General features: G+C 33.0%; 1 protein-coding gene across 18 annotated transcripts in view; it reads right to left on the reverse strand.

Annotated features, from left to right (window-relative positions):
- TRDN (triadin) overlaps positions 1-19054 on the reverse strand; it is a 362263-nt gene that overhangs the window by 143323 nt on the left and 199886 nt on the right. For 17 of the 18 annotated variants that reach the window (XM_072832697.1, XM_072832729.1, XM_072832719.1 and 14 more), the window contains 2 exons: positions 7376-7429; positions 2941-2970 (listed from right to left, as the gene is read on the reverse strand). In XM_072832697.1, the coding sequence (XP_072688798.1) occupies positions 2941-2970; positions 7376-7429 (84 nt within the window). The remainder of the gene's footprint in view (positions 1-2940; positions 2971-7375; positions 7430-19054) is intronic. The other variant, XM_072832631.1, reaches the window with a different exon arrangement.

Raw genomic sequence — 19054 nt, forward strand, 5'->3', positions numbered from 1 at the left:
CCAGGATCTCTCTTGTTAAGGTTTCTGAGAGAGATATGCTAAGACATGGGAGCATAAATCTTAACATGAAAAGCAAATCTTTAGGGTTCACTATGCAAGAAAAGCCCTTTGTCCCCTGGTGCACAAACCATCTTTGATAATAACACTGGCATGCACTTTTGTTTATGTATTTTAAAATTCACTAACAAAAGAACTTCCCAGGGCATTCTAATTAAGCCCTAAGGCCCTCCTGATTTTCTTCTTCTCCAGGAAATTTGTCAACCATTAGTATCTTTGTTGTTGTTGTTGTTGTTGTTGTTGCTTTTATTTTGTTAAAAAAGGTTTTATTTATTTATTCATGAAAGACACACAGAGAGAGGCAGAGACACTGGCAGAGGGAGAAGCAGGCTCCATGCCGGGAGCCCGATGTGGGACTCCACCCCAGGACTCCAGGATCACGCCCTGGGCCAAAGGCAGGCGGTAAACCGCTGAGCCACCCAGGGATCCCATCCATTAGTATCTTTCAACATATACACTTCACGAGTTTAAATGCAAATAATAATTAAAAAAAACTTTGTATAAAATAGAATGTTGAAAATCCAAATTGTATCTGGTAATTTGTATTAAACATGCCTCGTTTGAATACACATGTGCTTCCTGCCTCTATGGAAAAGATTTCTATAATCTTATGGAGATTATAGAAAACAAGAAACAAGAGCTAGCAAGCTTAGATCTATATACCTCTCACCCCTGCTTAACAGGAAAAAGGGAAATAGAAACTCATGAAACATAATCAAAAGATGGCCCAGGATAGCTGGACATTGGATCTGTTTTCCTTTATATTCTGGAAACAATGAAAATTATTCCAGATAGCTGTTATTTTTTTTTTCTCAACTGCATAATCTTTGCAATTATAAAACTTTTCCAAGTAAGAGATAAAAGATAATCTATGAAACTCTTTGGAAATAATAATTTAATAATAATAAAATAAAAACAATAATAAAATGGGGTCTATGTGTAATATATTTTACAGCTGGTAGTGGACACTGGACCACTTGACTCTCCAAGATAAAGCTCTGCCCCAGCTCTCCAAGCTCTTCCAAATGTTGCAGATTGATTACAAACAATTTCTATTAAAAAAAAAAAAAAAAAAAAGGAAGCATCTAACCAGGAAAAATAGAACAAAAAAACCTTTGAAGCACAACAATGAGGGGGGGAAAAGATATAAAGCCTAAAGCTATGCAATTTGTAATTTGACTATTGTTCATATGCCCAAAAGTCTTCTAATACTTTGGTTTGAATACTAATGAATTGAAAAATAACTTCATGTTACTCTTTTTCTTAAATCAAATGGTGAATTGTTCTTTATTCCTAAGAAAGAATGGTGGAAAAGATTCACATTTTTGAGGACTGTCTATCAAAAACTGCCTATCAAAAACCAAGAACTTACTCTCATTCTTTCTTTTTAACATCTCTGTACACTCACCACAGTGTTCATCATGTAAACAATGTAATTTCCAGAATACACCTAAAGATTTCTTATGTGTACATGGGGAATTAATACTGATTTCAATCTCTTGAAAATAAACTCACTAACATGTCTTAGTCGGCTTTATTTTCATACCATGGTATTGCTCTGTATGAACAAATAATGACCAACTAAAATATTTTTTCTATCTCCCATCTATGGACTCTTAGATTCCTGTTTAATAGAAGCAGAATGTGACTTCCAAGCTGTTATGATTATTTAAAATTCTGATGATACTAAATATAAAATATAACACTTGCTTTCTATTTTTCTCAGATTATATGAATACTAATTAGAATATTATTGTCATTTTCAATGTTAGAAATGATTGCTTATATCTTCATACTATTTTTACTAAGAAAATAAGCCTAGATTCATACACAGTGGTTATATCTAGACATTGTCTAAGTATGTCAGGGTACATAAGAAACATCTCTCTAAATAGAATCACAGTGACTAAGATGGTCTTAATATTCCCCTTAGCTTGACTAAATTTCAGACAGGTGTCTTCCTGATTATAGGTCCTCAACCTCCCTTGTATTAGTACATTTACTTTAGAAAACCTGCAATTGTAAATTCTTTCTCTGTTCCTTTGAAATATAAATCTGCTACAACCAGAAATATCTTTCTCGGGACCTAGGAGACATCCTTTTGAAATGTAATCATCAAAGGATATAGTTTTCCTCTATCCCAGTCTCTATGGGAAGGAAGGAGCCTAACTTCAATAATCAACAATTAATAAACACAGGTGGCCTAATCACAATGACCGCAGCCCCACTCCAATTGCCCAACATCCTCCAGTTCCTTTCAAGTTCATCTCAGAGCTTTAAAATTCTTTAAAATTCTCAGGCTTTATGTTTCATTGGTGTTGGACTTGAATTTCTATTGCAATGAACTCGAGCCCTATTGCAATAGTCCTCAATAAAGTCTATCTTATCTGTTAAGTTCCACGGGATGCCTGTTTTCCTTGACAGCAAGGAATATTTTACTCCATCTCATGACATTCTGACAAAAGGAGGTGGTGTGTAGGGGATGGACTATGACTTATTTGTTATTTGCAAGTTAATGGAATGAAGTAGCATCAGTTGCTGGTTAGTGTCAGAGATATAAGCAGTTAATAGAGTAAAATAGTCGATATTTTCCACATTTTGGAAATTTGATAAAGCTTCTAATGGAATGGAAGATCTGGGATTTTGAGAAGTCATGTTTTATCCTCTATATCTTGAGAAAGACAAGATTTAAAATTGTTTTTTTAGAAAGTAATTTTCCCTTTTATATGAGGTAATGAAGGAAAATACATTCAAGAAATGTCTGCATAATATAGATCCAGTTATCCAATGGAAACACAGGCGAGATGACAGACAAAACTCAAATCTTGATTTTGGTAACTTGTTTACACAAAAGGCATAGTGGAAGTTTTGCATTAAACATACCTTCCTTCTTTTCATCTTTTTTAGCCGCTGCTGAAATAAAATAAATAAAATAGTGTTAAGAGAGATTAAATGAATTTTAATTGTTTTTCAGAATACTCCTGGGAATATGAGACTGTATTCCATGTATTTATAAATTGAGTGGTTATCTATGCACAAATTAATCCATCCAACTCTGCAATAAGAGAATAACTTCAAAATATTATTTTATGTGAAGGTTTTTAAAAATTAAGATATCAGCATAAAACCAAAAAAAAAAAGAATTAAAAACATATTGTTACATAGACAAGAAGTCAAATTAATAAGTACAGACTGTAGTTTAGTGTAAGTTCATTTTAGTTCTGAAATTGTTGCATCTGAGAAAAGTACAAACAGTTCTAGAAGAATATGATTAGATCTATGCCAAAAATGGTGGTGATATTTCATAAATTATCTGTGCCTAGCTATTAAGAAATTATACACCAGTTGACTTCATGCATTTATGACAGTAGTATTTAAAAAGTCCCATTTCAGCAAGGGGTAACAACTTTTAGCAAATGTATGCCATCCTTACACAGAGAAAAAGCATGGCACACTTTAATCACCTTTGAACTCTGACTTTCTCTGTGGCAGATTTCATCTAATCCTGAATCATGAATCTAAATCTGGATCCAAGTTGTAACTTACCTTACCAAACACATTTGGGGGAGGTATGGAGTCAGTTTGGGATTGCTCCAAGCAAGATGACTCTTGGTTCTGGGTAAAATTCATTCAGGAGTCAAATCCATTCCAAGAAGTCTTAAGCCACATGAATTGAATCAGAAATTGTACATATTCCCTTAAAGTAATCCTATCTGTGTGAATTAGAATTTGGGGGAGGAGGGGGAATCTGACCCAACAGCTAGTGCTACTTTGGGTGTTTGGTCTGTGCTATACTTACCATAGCACTTTCATGTGCATCTTCTCACTGGAGCTTCACCTAGACCCACCTAAGTTCTTACTGGTTTCAGAAAATTCACTGCCTAGATGACCCCCCATCTGCTCAACATAAAACTGCCCCAAAATGAATCCTCATCACCCCTCTTAAGCTAGTTCCTTTCCCTGGGACTTATTTTTGACAATTATAATAATCGTATTCACCCACGCTCAAAAGCTCAGTACCATTTTTTGAAAAAGATTTTATGTATTTATTTGACAGAGAGAGAGAGAAAGAGAGCGCACAAGCAGGGGGAGCAGCAGAGGGAGAGGGAAAAGCAGGCTCCCCTCAGAGCAGGGAGCCTGATTTGAGGCTGGATCTCAGAACCCTGAGATCATGACCTGAGCCGAAGGCAGCTGCTTAACCGACTGAGCCACCCAGGTGCCCCTCAGTACCATTTTAATTTCTTTTATTTCATTCTGTATAGTCTTCCAAATACTATTTCTTCAAAATGTCCATCTTAGTTGTATTGTTTTCTCAAGTCTTTGACACCATCATAGTTGATTGTCTCCTATCTTGATAATGACTATAGCCTTTCATGATCATCACTAGCTCTTTATTTATTTAAGCCATCGAGTAGTACTAGTAGTGCTAGTGGTGCTTTTTCTCCTCTTTCAGTTTATTCTTTAATCATGCTCCAAGCCCAAGTGAAGTCATCCTTCATCTATGAGGAATCCTTCAATCCCCAACTCATTAAAAATCACTTTGTCTTAACTAGTATGACATTCATTATCTCTACAATTCAATTCAGCACGACATGATATTCTATTTATGTTATATTTTAAATTTCTTATGTCTCCAAATTATAATATGTAGTACAGAGTCATTTATTCATACTCTTCTCTATCTCAAACTCTGTTAAAAAAATTTTAAATGTACCTCCCAAAAAATGTGCTAAATTTTAATAAAAGAGCTAAAAATGCACACATTTACACACAGCTTATATAAAACTAGATTTTAGATATATTCTTTGTCATAAAAGTAAAAAATAAATAAATGAACAGATATATTCTAGTCTTTTACCATACTGCAAGCATCATTATCAATTTTGTCATTTTATACACCAAAATATCAGTCTGCTGCAGCAATACTGCCAATTGTGTTCAAGCTCCATCTCCTAATGAAAAGCATGCAAATATTAATTATTTCTATACTTGATTTAATAATGCAGCTGTGGTATTATAAACCTAAGAAGGATCTAGGGAGGATATAGGCAGCACAAGTGACATTTATCCTTACTTGATGTCCCTGCTTTGATGTGTCATTGCCATTTTAGTGAACAGCCCCAAACTCTGGCCTTGTGTATGTTTAATCAACACGTTTATATAATTTCCTTAAAATAATGGTTCTAACAAAACTGAATCTCCAGGTTATTAATGGCTCAACAATAAATCTTTGATTCCGAAGAATTATTTCTGAGGCTGCCTTGTCCAGCCTAGTTGGAATGGAAACATGAAGAGCCCATAGCCCCAAGCTCAAATTTGAAGCAAGTTTCCATATATCTCTGCAATTTCCTTCCCTTGAATTCCTCTGATATGACACTAAAGGAACATTAAATTCCTGCTCCAAGTTGTAGTTTCACATCCACCAAAGCCTCAAAAGCCTCAATCAAAACAGAAGTGTCTTACGGCAAGTTTTTTTCTTTTTTATAAGAACATATATACATCAACTACAATGCTTCTTTGAACTGATAGCCATTTGCTTGAGGAAAAGACTCTTGAGTTGCATTTTCACGAGTGAAAACCCCCAAGTGATAATAATATCTGTTCTGCATTGCTGTGTCCCGTAATATTTGTTACACTCCCTATTAGAACTCTCCCAAAGAAGAATCTGTTTTCTTGAACAACCTGATGATTAAATGAAAATTAAAAATTGGTATCATACCTCTTCATCATCCTAGCATATGCGTTGCTTATAAATAACATCATTGGGTCAAATGGAATGCAGCCAACCTATTTTACCAATATTTAATATGATTATTCCACACCTAGTTGAGTCCAAGTTAAATGCAACCATGTCATGTGTTATGTGCTGAGGAGTCTGCTAGAAAGGCTTTCTGGCCAGAAACAAATATAACACCTTCTAAATGCATGTCCTTTATTGCTACACGTTGCGTAATATAGCAAAGGAAAGGAAGTGAAGATTCTCCCTATTCAGGATGAGTTAAATTGGTGATGGGGATTAGTAGTGCACTGGGTGTTGTATGGGAGTGTCGAGTCGCTATATTGTAAACCTGAAACTAATACAACACTACCACTATATGTTAACTAACTGGGATTCAAAACTTAAAAAGCCGAAAAACTTACCTCTATTAAATATTTTACCTCTTCTTCCATAAATGTGATCCATAAAGTTTTCATAGACGACAAAAGTCAGGACACTTCTGTCCTTCCTTTATGCTTTCATCAAATTACTTTTCATGGTTTAAGAATAAAGGTCAGACAAATCATATTCCATTCTGTTTACTTGGAGACACACAGGAGTCAGAATAGCTTTCTCACAAGATGTGATTTCAAATAATGGTTTAAAAAATAACTTTACAGGAAAATTATTTAAAAGGAGTACTTTTCCCAAACTGATCACTTAAAGACTCAATATTTTGGGGTGCCTGAGTGGCTCAGGCAGTTAATTATTAACTGTCAGTTAATTATCTAACTCTTGGTTTCAGCTCAGGTCATGATCTCAGGGCCACACGTAGGGCTCTGTGCTCAGTGCTCAGTGGGGAGTCTGCTTGAGATGCTCTCTCTCCTTCTCCCTCTGCCCCTTCCCCCATTCTCTCTTTCTTTCCCTAAAATAAATAAAATAAATAATATTTTTTTAAATTTCTCTTAAAGATAATCACTTTTGATGACCCAAAGTTATTAGTAAGTGATGAAACTGATTTTCTCAGGTGGCTTATAAAAATTAGGGCCATTACTTTGTAGTCATATCTGGAACCCAATTTCTGCAGTCTTAACATAGATGTAATAAAATCAATTTAATAACATTCTGGCTGATTTTTCTAATATGACACAAATTACAAAGTGCAACCGAAAACATTAGAAAAATTGGATATTATTTGTATATCTCCATCAATATTCCTATCTATTATCTATCAATGTATCTTATCTATTATCTATCAATGTATCTATGGCTTATTTTTAGAAATATAAATAAAAGCTAATGACTGAAACTTGGAGTCAACACACTAAATCTTGAGTCCTTCATGATTCCTCCAGCTACTAAAAAACAGTCGAAATGTGTATGGTAATGCAACAATATTTCCTGTAATAATCCAGCAGATGGTGCTATTCTGCAATAAACAGCTTTTGCTTTCGTCAATAAAGTGCTATGTAGTGAGAGAAAGAAAGAAGAAAGAAGAAAAGAAAGAAAGAAAGAAAGAAAGAAAGAAAGAAAGAAAGAAAGAAAGAAAGAAAGAAAGAAAGAAGAAAGAAAGAAAGAAGAAAGAAAGAAAGAGGATGTTTAAAGTATTTTATTGCTTACCTTGTGCCACAACTTTTATAGTCCCTTGTTTGGTTTCAGGAGCTTTCCCTGGCTCTTATAAAGAAAAAAAAGATAAATTACCATGAAGTACTATTTCAGAAAGATATTTAACCCCCCCAAAAGGGGAGATTAGAAAATCGAAAACAAATATAAAAACCATTGCCCTTGGCACTCAGAATTTTTGTTAAGAAAAGAGCACAATTATTAGGGGGGATCACTAAGATACTGGGTTTATTGAGATAAAAATAAAATTTCTCAAAACCGTTTGCCTTATTGTTAACTGGCCGCGGGGCACTTTGCATTTGTTTGGCACCTGAATTTGAAAATCTCAGAATTCTTTATAAATTATTTCTGTATTATCACTTTAGAAATGGATGGAACATTTAGACATAAATAAGTGGTGCATAGGTGCACACTGAGGAACTGATATGAGGATAAAACCCAGAACCGCTAATATCCATCTCATCTTTTACTCAAGATGCCATTCCCCGTATGTAGGGCTGCGATGCCCATCTCCGTTAGTGTGGTCCCAGGCAGAGTATGGGTTATGAGAGAATAAGAAAACTTCATTTTGAATCTTTCTTCCCTCTTGTCTTGTTTTTGGTTTTTTATTTTTTTCAGAATTTTCTTGTTAATGAAATAGGATACAAAAGCAGATATGCTATTTAAAAAATATTATTTAATTAACTAACATGAAAAACAAAGGGGAAATAAAGATTTCAAAAAGCAAGCTTCTTTCCCATTTCACTTTATAATGGTTCGTGATTATCTTCAGTAAGCTTTCAATAATTAAATTACCATTTAATAATATGGGAAGGAAGATATGGTCATTCTTTATAGATGTTGACCTTTATTCATTCATTCATCACATATAGATTTGGGACCTATTATGTGAATATACTAAGCTATGTGAAAATATAGTAGCTTATATAGATATATACTCAATCTTTTGTTTAATTATCATCAAATGTTGATTATAGCTTATTTAATATTAACTTTTAGAGTTAAAAATAAGATTGCATCAGAATAACTTGCAAAAAATCAAAGTTTCCATGTTTTTTTAGACCAAAAAAGGTTTCATTTCTAATTCACGCCTTACCTCCAGTTTCCAGTTGGTGAGGTAATTGTTCATTTATATCATAACAAAGATTATGAAAATGCCAATTAGTCATTCTGTTTTTTATGAAAGAAATATTATTTGATTCATATATGATTTTTATTATTACACTATTTATTATTCAAAGAAAAATCTTTTGCCAAAATTAAGTTGATTTTATTTTACCTATGATCTCTTTATTTTTTTTTCCCCTGGAGGAAAATATCTATGCCAGCTTCATGCTAGTGCTATCTTTGTCACATAGAACACATGACCTCAATGGCTAGTCAAGATTTATATACAGATATGGAATTTTTAACTAACATATTTCTCGGTATTGCTCTAGCTCTATACCTACGTGACTAGCATCTAGTAGCCACTTAATAAATATTGGTATTAGTGGAGCTAATTCTCAACTCTGTAATCATAAAATATTATTTTCCTCCATAATTCCATTTACTCTGTCTCTGATCTCAAGCTTTTCAGTAGAAATTAACAATTTAAAACCAAATGCTTTCCAAGTCTGTCAACTTGCATTCACCCAATATCAATCTCAAATCTGTTGAGGACACATTAAGAGGTGAAGATATTTGATATCTACTTCTGTACAGCATTACGGTTTTCAAAACTACAAGGCTTTAAGGAAGGAGTTAACTCTGAGACCATAAATGAACAGCATCATGGCCACACCAAAAATTGCAGAAGAGTGAAAATACATCAAATCCATACAAATTTTTATTATAAATAATTTTTCTTTTATTACTGCCAACTACAGAAGAAATGGACTTTTTCATTAGGAAAAATTTCAAATATCTATAAAACCAAAGAAGCAAGTCTAATGATCTCCATGTACCTAATACCCATTTAATAATTATCATGTGATAGCCAGTCTTATTTTCTCATTATTACTCACTACTGCCTCTACATGTGTCCCAAATGAAAATTTCATTGTAGCGAATACAAATGATTTAATCATTCCCAGGATTTTATTTGATAATTTTATATTTTTGAAATAGAATACAATGATTTTTTTAAAAGGATTTTATTTATTTATTTATTCATGAGAGAAAGAGAGAGAGAGAGGCAGAGACATAGGCAGAGGGGGAAGCAGGTTCCTTGCAGGGAGTCCAATGTGGCACTTGATCCCTGAACCCAGGATCACGCCCTGAGCCAAAGGCAGACACTCAACCACTGAGCCACCCAGGTGTCCCAAATACAAAGATTTAAATAAAAACAGATGATGAATTCAAATAAATTCAAATAAAGAGTATAATAACTCTGAAATTGATTAGTAATATTTTGGGCCACTAAATCAGAGACAGGATGGACCTAGATTAATATGTCAGTATAATTTACTTGGGAATGTCTTAGTAAAAAATTATCAGAGAAGTCAGTATCCTTCAGTTCCTGAAACATGTGTTTATATAAATTGTCAAGAATCAGCTAAGCCAAATGGAACAGTCCGATTTATAAAATTGAAAAAAAACATTATGAATCTGTAAATGTTTTGTTAAGGAATCAATTTTCACATACCGATTTAGGCATTAGTTCAATATCATAAACTTTTCATTTATAGGACTCTGTTTATACTGACTTCATATAATATGAAATGCAAACTCATTGAGTTTTCAAATGTATGTTTCACATAACTTTATTTTTTTAAGATTTTATTTTTTAATCCCTACAGCCAATGTGTAGATCTCGAACTCATGATCCTGAGATCAAGAGGCGCATGCTTCACCAATTGAGCCAGCGAGGCACTGCTTCAGCAAATGGACTCCCACCCCGAGTTCAGCTTTGGTCTGTGACTAACAGATAGTAGATGAAGAATAATAATAGTATTGTTGTGATCATACTTACATTTTAAATATTTTGTAAGCAATCCTTCAGTTCCCTTCAAAATAAATCATTACATATGTTTTTATTCTTGAAGGTAAGTTGAGGGGCACCTGGTAGTTCAGTAGGTTAAATGTCGCACTCTTGATTTCAGCTCTAATTGTGATCTCTCCGTTGTAAGATTGAGCCCTGCAATGTGTAGGGAATCTGCTTGTCCCTCTTCTCTCTTCCTTACCCTCCCTCCCAGCTTACACATGTATGCTTGTTTGCTCTCTCTCTCTCAAAAATAAATAATTTTTTTAAATCTTAAAAAAGTAATTTGGGAGCGATCATTTTCTCTTTTAAAAGGAACAATCAGTAGTCCCTAAATAACACTTAAACCCTTTACAAAAGAGTAAAACACAAAAGAAAGAGCTGAGGGAAAGAAAGGTGAATAATCTGACAAAGGTAGGAGAACAAGTGGCAGCAGGTAGTAAAGTAGTTAATGGTTTCTGAAGACTTAGTCTTCATCCTCGTCATTTCTCAATAACCAGCCCGCTGGATTCAGCAGTACAGATTTCTATTTCAGTGTGTGCCTATATTTAAATTAATTACCAACAAAACTATAGCTTCCTATAGTCTATAAATTCCATGTGATCACTGACGAGTTATTTATTCATCTAGCATCTAGCAAAATACTGGGAAAACTATCTCCCTTAAACATGCAAGCAGTTGATTGTATAAAAAATGCAATTATAAAAGTATAAAAAATCTAATTGAACATTTTATTTTTATTTTTTTAATTGACCATTTTATTAAGTTTTGGGCTCTGTTTCACTTTTAAGGTGATAAAAACTAATTCAAACTCTTCTTCTCTTTGTTTATGTATTATACAATATGCAGAAAGTGTTTTAATTTTAAATTTCAGAACTTTATTTTCACTACAGTATAGTGTGACCCTGGCTGCAATTTGGAATTTTTTAGAATTTCACTATATCAAACAAATTTACAACAATTTGCGTGGATTTGGAAATTTAGGAATTCCACTGAAAAGCATGACATGAACCACACATTTCTTTAAAACTCAAATTGCGAATCAATTTTCTTTCATTAATTTTCCAAAAAAAAAAAAAAAAGAGAGAGAGAAATAGAAACATGTCTTCAAGGCCATGTCTTGCTAATCCTAGTAGGGTTAAATATTTAGATTGTTCTTAGGTGAGAAAAGGTGAATAACTTTCCCACAAACCAGAAAAGAAAGAAATATTTACCGGTTCAGCAGCTAAACTGTGAGCTAGCAATATGAAGCCTTGATCTATCAAAATATATGCATCCTTTTTGAATAAGATACCAGACTCTAAAGTCAAATCATCCTGCAATTTAATGAACTGCTAAATTAAGCCCTAAATCATTGTTTTTTATTCTCATAAAATCTAATTTACTATTTTTAGATGTAGATACTCCCGAAATAGAGAAAGGTTAACATTTAAGCTAAAAATTACTATATGCTTAAAAGGTCTTAAGCTAATAACCCTCTTGTACTTCATAGCTCCAGGAAAGCATATTTCAGAGGCATTGCTTCATCTGAGTATGACAATTATCCCATTGAGATGAAATTAATCATGAAGCAGCCTTCGGCCATCCTGTCTGACCAAGGGGACTGAAGCCTGAAAGGAGGGCCTATTTGCTGCGAGATATGCAAATTGCAAAAGGTGCACAATGCAGAAACATGAATAATTTATCAAAATAATCTGTTATTGCTAGAGGTTAAAAATCTAAATAAACTGGCAGCATCATTTACAATAGGTAGCATAATTGAGCTTCTTTTATTCCCCCAGGAAACTTTTATTTCATCAAGCAATATATTTTGTTTTAGAATCTAAGTAGTTTTTAACTTAATATCTTAGCATTATAGAGTTTAATTCAGGAAAAAAAATGATTATTCAATGTCTGCTGAAATATTCCCTTGATTTTTTTTAATCTTTAAGAAAACATACTATCTTTTTGATCAAAACATTTTAAGCGTTTCTTAATTTGAAAAAAAAAGAGCTTTGATGTTTTTATTAAATATAAGTCAATATCTATCTATAGTTTCTACACATGGAATCAGTTTTTCTTATATCACTTGGAGAGAATTAAGCATAGGAAAAAAATCTTGAAATACAGTCAGAATATTCACAGTTTAATTTGTTAATTTAATTCTAAATTAACAATTTAGGATTTAGAGTTGAAAACCAAGGTATCAATTTATTTAAATGACTAAAAGAAGGAAATTTTTTACAAATATAAATCAACATTATAAATTAGACAAAGATCATTTGGCTGTCTATTCCAAAATAAATGTGTCTACATAATCTATGTGATATATATGTATATATATAAATGTGTCTATATATATAAGTGTGTGTGTGTGTGTAGAGAGAGAGACACACATCAGCATGTTAATGAAAAGGTGGATTCCATTAGGTTAAGAAAAAGCTTCCTGCCACACAGCTAGTAAAACAATGAAATGCAATATCATCATGGGAAGATATGAGGTTGCATTCTTGGAGATGCCAGATAGAGAGACACCTGTTTTAGAGGAATCCTAGAAAAATTTGCCTAAAGCAAAGAGATAATCCCATGTGATCATTCCAGGTCCTTTTCCACCTTCTATAACAACTTTCTAAAATCAATGACTATGAACACCGATGAGAGTATTTGAAAATGTTACCTATATTATGTTATAATAGCAAACTTTTTTATTATTTATTTCTTTTTATTATTGAGGCTTACGTTGGTAGTCCTCCCTTACCATGAAATAAGCATTCCTTTGGCAATATTTTAAAAGCAAGCATTCTGACCACCAAACTGGACCAATTCTCTTAGGAGAAGAACACCCTTCCTAGTACGTTTAGGACTTCAGTAGCTATCTGATGCTTTCACTGAAGTAAATGCTATATAGTTCAGAAAAGTATTGCTTTCCCAACATAAGTGACTTATTTCTTTAGCAAGGATTGCTTTAGATTCTTTATGCAAAATAAAACAAAAAAATTTTTAAAGAAAGTTGGAGTTTATTTAAGAATAAGGAGTTTATTGATAATATAAGCTTTTGTTATACATACACACAGACACTATGAAAACTGAATTCTTGACTCTTCAACCACATTTTCCAGCTAAAATTTCAGTCCTAAAAAAAGAAGTGAGGTACTATGGGTAGGTCCTCTAACTCACAACTTACACATAGAATGGGGAATGGTTTCCTCATTAAAAATATCATAGAACAGAAGGATCTCAGTTCAGCCCCCCAAAATATCAGTTCCTATTGTTCTAACCTTAGTAAACAGTGTCTGTGAATGTTATCATTCTGTTTTTCACTTTCCTAGAAAATAAGAAACACACACCTTTTTTATCTAATTACCCAATTTGGAAATGTTATATAGACAAGCAGAATTGCAAGTGTATATGTAATCTTACAAAAAATAGTAAGGACAGTAAAGGAAAAATCTGAGAGCAAAGACCGTTTTATACTTATTTGTATCATCAGTCTCTAACAGAGTTCTTGGCACTGAGAAGGCATTCAGTAAATGTTTTTGCATGAATAAATGAATAATGATTAGGAGACAAGGTGTTTGAAAAATCATTGTTATATACCTGAAAATTGTAAACCAAATAGGTAGCAATTATCTTCATAAAATTGCTCAGACTCATTGAGTCTTTTTTTTTTCTGTACAGTACAGCAGATGTCAAAATCTGAAGATGTTATAATCAGCTTCAAAGAAAATCTAAGTTTCTTGTAAAAATAACAAGGTTTATAAAATGCAGATTTATTACACTGTTAAGTTAGAATGATTTCCAAAAAGAAGAAATCCTTAGCCAAGTGTCCTAAATAAAGCAATCCAAGAAGAATTTGGAGGTGTGTTTTGAAGCAAACACATTCTGCTAAATTTTGTTCTCAGGTTGAACAGAATTTAGGGAATGAACAACACTCCATTTGATATTAAATGAGAGAATATGCCTCCCAGTAATTACTGAGGTTCATCACTCAGTCTTCAATATCTATTGCATGCGTGCTTACTGTAAACAAGGCACCATAGGTTCTAAATATAAGGACTAGTTCTACTCAATAGGGCACTACATGAAACATGCTAAATAAAGGGAGTAGTAAGCTGAGTTTTAGTATTGGAAATTTTTAAGAAGCCAGGATATAGATATGTCTTAAGGGAGAGAGAGAATATAGAGCAACAAAAGGGGTAAGAGAAAGAAAGGTATAAAGTGGGATAATTGATCTATCTGGCTGGGGCAGAAGAATCTAGTTGGCGTTAGGGAGAAGTGAAAATAAAAATTTAAAAATTGTTTAAATGCAAGTTACAGTCAAAATAATTCATTTTGAAATCTCGGCAAATGGGATGTGCTTTTTTTCTTAAAACATTAAGAGTGATTGCATTTTTGAATAAGGGAATTGCACAGCAACATTTTGAAGAGATAAAACTTCCCATGAAGGTCAGGAGAAAGGGTATATCCTGATAACATACAAGTCAGGAAAGTTGTCACTGAAATACCCTAGTTTTTAGATGGCAGTGCCTAGACTAGTTAAGTATTTGTGGAAATGGAAAGAAAATCATAATAAGTTAGACATTTAAAAGAAGATATTAGTAGAATTTTTAGATTTGACATGTACAGCGGAGGAAAAAGAAGGCTGTTTATTCAAATATGACAGTTTTGGAACCTGATAAACAGAATTGGTTTTAACATAATTAAAGTTTACAGTGCATGTTGAATTTGAGACAATGGTGAGACTTGACATGAAAATATGGAGTGGACATTGGGTCCTCAAGAATTATGAAAATTCTAGAGTCATATGGAACACTGAGGTGTGAATTAAAATAGTAAGAGTAAAAGGTACAATTTTTCCAAGGGCTAGAGAGCCTCAAGTTGCTTTTCCATTGAGAAAAATATTGGTAATAAGGCCCAGGGACAAGCCAAATCATGTTGGTTTCAACAAGGTCAAAGAAAGAGGATATTTTACAAAGAAGGAAATAAACCTCAGAATTAAGAAAAGAGAGAGAGAGAGAGTCCCTGGCAACATTTGTGAATATGAATCAGGATGCAGATAAAAGAAAGCCTACTTTAAAAAAAAAAGAAAGGAAAAGAAAAGAAAGCGTACTTTTTTTGTGTGCCAGTCTCAGCATATCAATAACCAATGTTGTAACTAGACTGGCCCTTGTGGTTCTTATTATGATTGCAAGATGCCCTTAGCCCCAATCATCAGGGAACTTTGAAAAAAAAAAGTTTGTTACTTAGAAGTTCTGGAAATTACATGGGATATCTGGGGCCACACAGTGAGGTTGTAGGGGAGAGAGAGAGAGAGAGAAAGAGAGAGAGAGAGAAAGAGAAATATCAAGCAGGCAGGTCCAGAGTTCTGGTTTTACTGGTGTGTCACTTTGGATGGACCTTGAGGACATTCTGCTAAGTTAACTAAGTCAGAGAAAGGCAAATACTGTATGATCATTTATATTTGGAATAAAAAAAACAAATTAAATAAAAAAATTCATAGATATTGAAAATGGAATGGTGGTTGCTAGATGGGGGGGGTGGTGGTTAGGGGTTGGAAGCAACAGGTGAAGGAGGTCAAGAGGTACAAACTTGGAACTACAGAATAAGTTTTGGGGATGTAATGTACAGCATGGTGACCATAGTCCATAATATTGCATTACATGCTTGCGGGTTGAGAAGAGAGCAAATCCTAAAAGTTCTCACCACAAGAAGAAAACTCTTCTGTAGTTTTGTATGGTAATGGCTGGTAACTAGATTTATTGTGGTGTTCATTTTGTATTACAAATATCACATCGTTATGTTGGACACCAAAAACTAATATAATGTTATATGTCAATAATATCTCAATAAAAACAATCCATTAACCATAGGGTTTTACAAGCACATTCTTTTTTTTTTTAATAGTACACAAAGCTTCCCTCCAGGGTTAGGAGCAAAGAGGGGGAAACAGGGATAAAGGACACAATCTTGACTTAAGTGTTACTTGAGTTTGGTGCTGCTAGTCCATGTCAGATACCCCAAAATGACCGATTCTTCCTCTCCTGTGGCACTAGTTTGGATTCTTTGAAATTCCTCCACTGGAGCAACCTGACTGTTGTTCCAAAGTGGCAGGAGGCCTCTTTCAGGTAGGTGCAGAAGAACCCCTCAGCTTACTATCTGCCCCCATTACCACCATCTTTACTTTGCCACTATGGATGACTCAAAGGTTCATCTCTCAACTCAGACTTTTCCAGGTGTGCGACAGGTACCAATGCATGAATCTACCTCCCCTCTGCTACCACCATCCTCCTTTTAGAGGACACATACCAAGTTTTCTGAAGCTCTCTAACTTGTTTTAAGATTAAAGAGAATTATTATCATTCTCTTTCTGAGTATGCAGAAAATGCAGCTCAGGGACAACCCTAAACCAATGTTTTCATCTTCCCAGTGAAAGATTCATTTATAATATTGAACTTTTAAAAAATGTTTATATAGCAGAAAATATGATTTTTCAGAACCTTGAATACAATGACCAAGAGTTTCTTAAGTCCATATGTAATATGGTATGTGTCATAAATGTCCTTTCATACTATTAAATGTAATATTTTCCTTAATTGAGTAAACCATTTTTGAAGATTAATCTGTCTGCTGTGACTACCTCATGTCTATACTTAGTTTCTCATGTAAATCAGTATTTAAAAATATATCTCTGATATCTCATTCATTAAGATATACAAATTCAAATTATATACTATTTATACAGAAATTTGATCATCATGGAACATATAGTAATGTGAATTCATCAAGGAAAAGAATAATCTAAATATGGACTAAAATAATGATTGCCATGTTAATTGTTGGCCAAAATCTATAAATTGATACATCCATAAATCACTTCTTATCCACTTAAAGTGATAAAAGTGTGAATGTCTATTTATTGTACATTTTACAATAAATTGGATTTGATATTAATATATCTTATTCAATTAAAAATATGTTATTTTGTGATTTGCTTTGATTATTTAGTTATATATAAAAAGTTATATACCATTACTTTAAAATTTATTTCCATAGTGAAAGAACACTGTACATTTCTCTTTAAGCATGATGTATGTTATATTTCAAATATATCAATAAATTTGAAAATGTACTATCTGTTAATTTAGAAAGTTTAGAAAATCCTCATTTGGATTATAAAAATAGATTTTTCATCTCAGTTTTCTGTATTTAAATTATATATATTATTAAACAATTTAATTTTTTTAATTTAATTTTTAATATTTCCAACACTCATTAAATAATTAACTTTACAGTTCCAAATTTTTCTTTTTTTTAAGAAAAGTCCTTCTCAATTTTCAATGAGATAAAGAAATTAGAAAAGGAAATTGCAAAGTACTAATTATTATCTTATATAAGTGTATTTGAAGTTCTTCTAACTAAGACTTGATTTGTTTCTCCCAAGGGTCACTAAAAAAAAACCTACCCTAGGATTAACAATGATGTGCCACTGTCCATTTTTTAGTGTGCTTAAGCAAAACATTTCTTTAGAAATACATTCTGTAGTAGAACATGTAGTATTAATAACAGTAGTAGTAATATTTGTAGTAGTATTAATAGATTTTGACTTCAGGCTCCAATTTCTTTGATCCAGAATTGAGACATATTTACTGTTTTCAATCATGGTATCAAATACCTTTCTATGAGCCATTTTGTATTTTTTCAAATTAATGTCAGTTATATTACATATTCATATGAAGAATATTTAAATTTTAGGTTGGCACACAAAAGATGATTATAGAGTATCAAATTAACTAAATAATTCTAGTACTAAAATTTTTAGTATAAAATTTTCATGTCAATGAAACAAATGCATATTATTTTGGGGATTGTGTCTTTTTCATATATTTGAATGCAAGGAAATACACAGATTTTTAACTTTAGGAATAATCACAGATATAAGTTAAATACCATTCTAAAACAATCTGTAATTTAAATTTTAGGAAAGAAAGACAATGACTGCTTCAATGGGATTGGGCATACCACAGTTTAAATTCTACAAATATCAAATATATTCATTACTCTCTTCAGATCTCTTTCACATCTAAACTGCCTACTTCTTTTTTTTTTTAAACTGCCTACTTCTTTAAGATCTTAATTTTAAAATCTTCCTAATTGTAGGTCTCAATTTGTGTGCATAGCATGCTATGTTCTTCATACATTTCTTTGTTATTTGTCATTTATGGAATTCAATGTTATTATTGTCCTTATCAATACATAAGAGAAACTCATGCTTTGTTTTCAAAGATTTCCTTGGTGTTAGATATCAAGAGAGACTCTGAAGGATCATGTTTCTGTGTTTGAGACTGGCAAGTTTCTTTTTCTTTTTTAATGTTTTATTTATTTATTCATGACAGACACACAGAGAGGAGAGAGAGAGAGAGAGAGAGGGAGGGAGAGGGGGAGAGAGAGAGAGAGAGAGAGAGAGAGAGAGAGAGGCAGAGACACAGGCAGAGGGAGAAGCAGGCTCCATGCGGGTAGCCTGACATAGGACTCCATCCCGAGTCTCCAGGATCACACCCAGGGCTGAAGGCGGTGCTAAACGGCTGAGCCACTGGGGCTGCCCAAGTTTCTTTTAACTGGGAAGATGGTTTATAACACTGAGTGTAAATCACATAAATGATTTTCTTACACCAAATTAATTTGTTTGACTATTCTGACAATATTCTAACATATAAGAAAATCTGGATTAAAAAATT

This window comes from Canis lupus, chromosome 1 (assembly GCF_048164855.1).
Source record: "Canis lupus baileyi chromosome 1, mCanLup2.hap1, whole genome shotgun sequence".
Taxonomy (NCBI): Eukaryota; Metazoa; Chordata; class Mammalia; order Carnivora; family Canidae; genus Canis; species Canis lupus.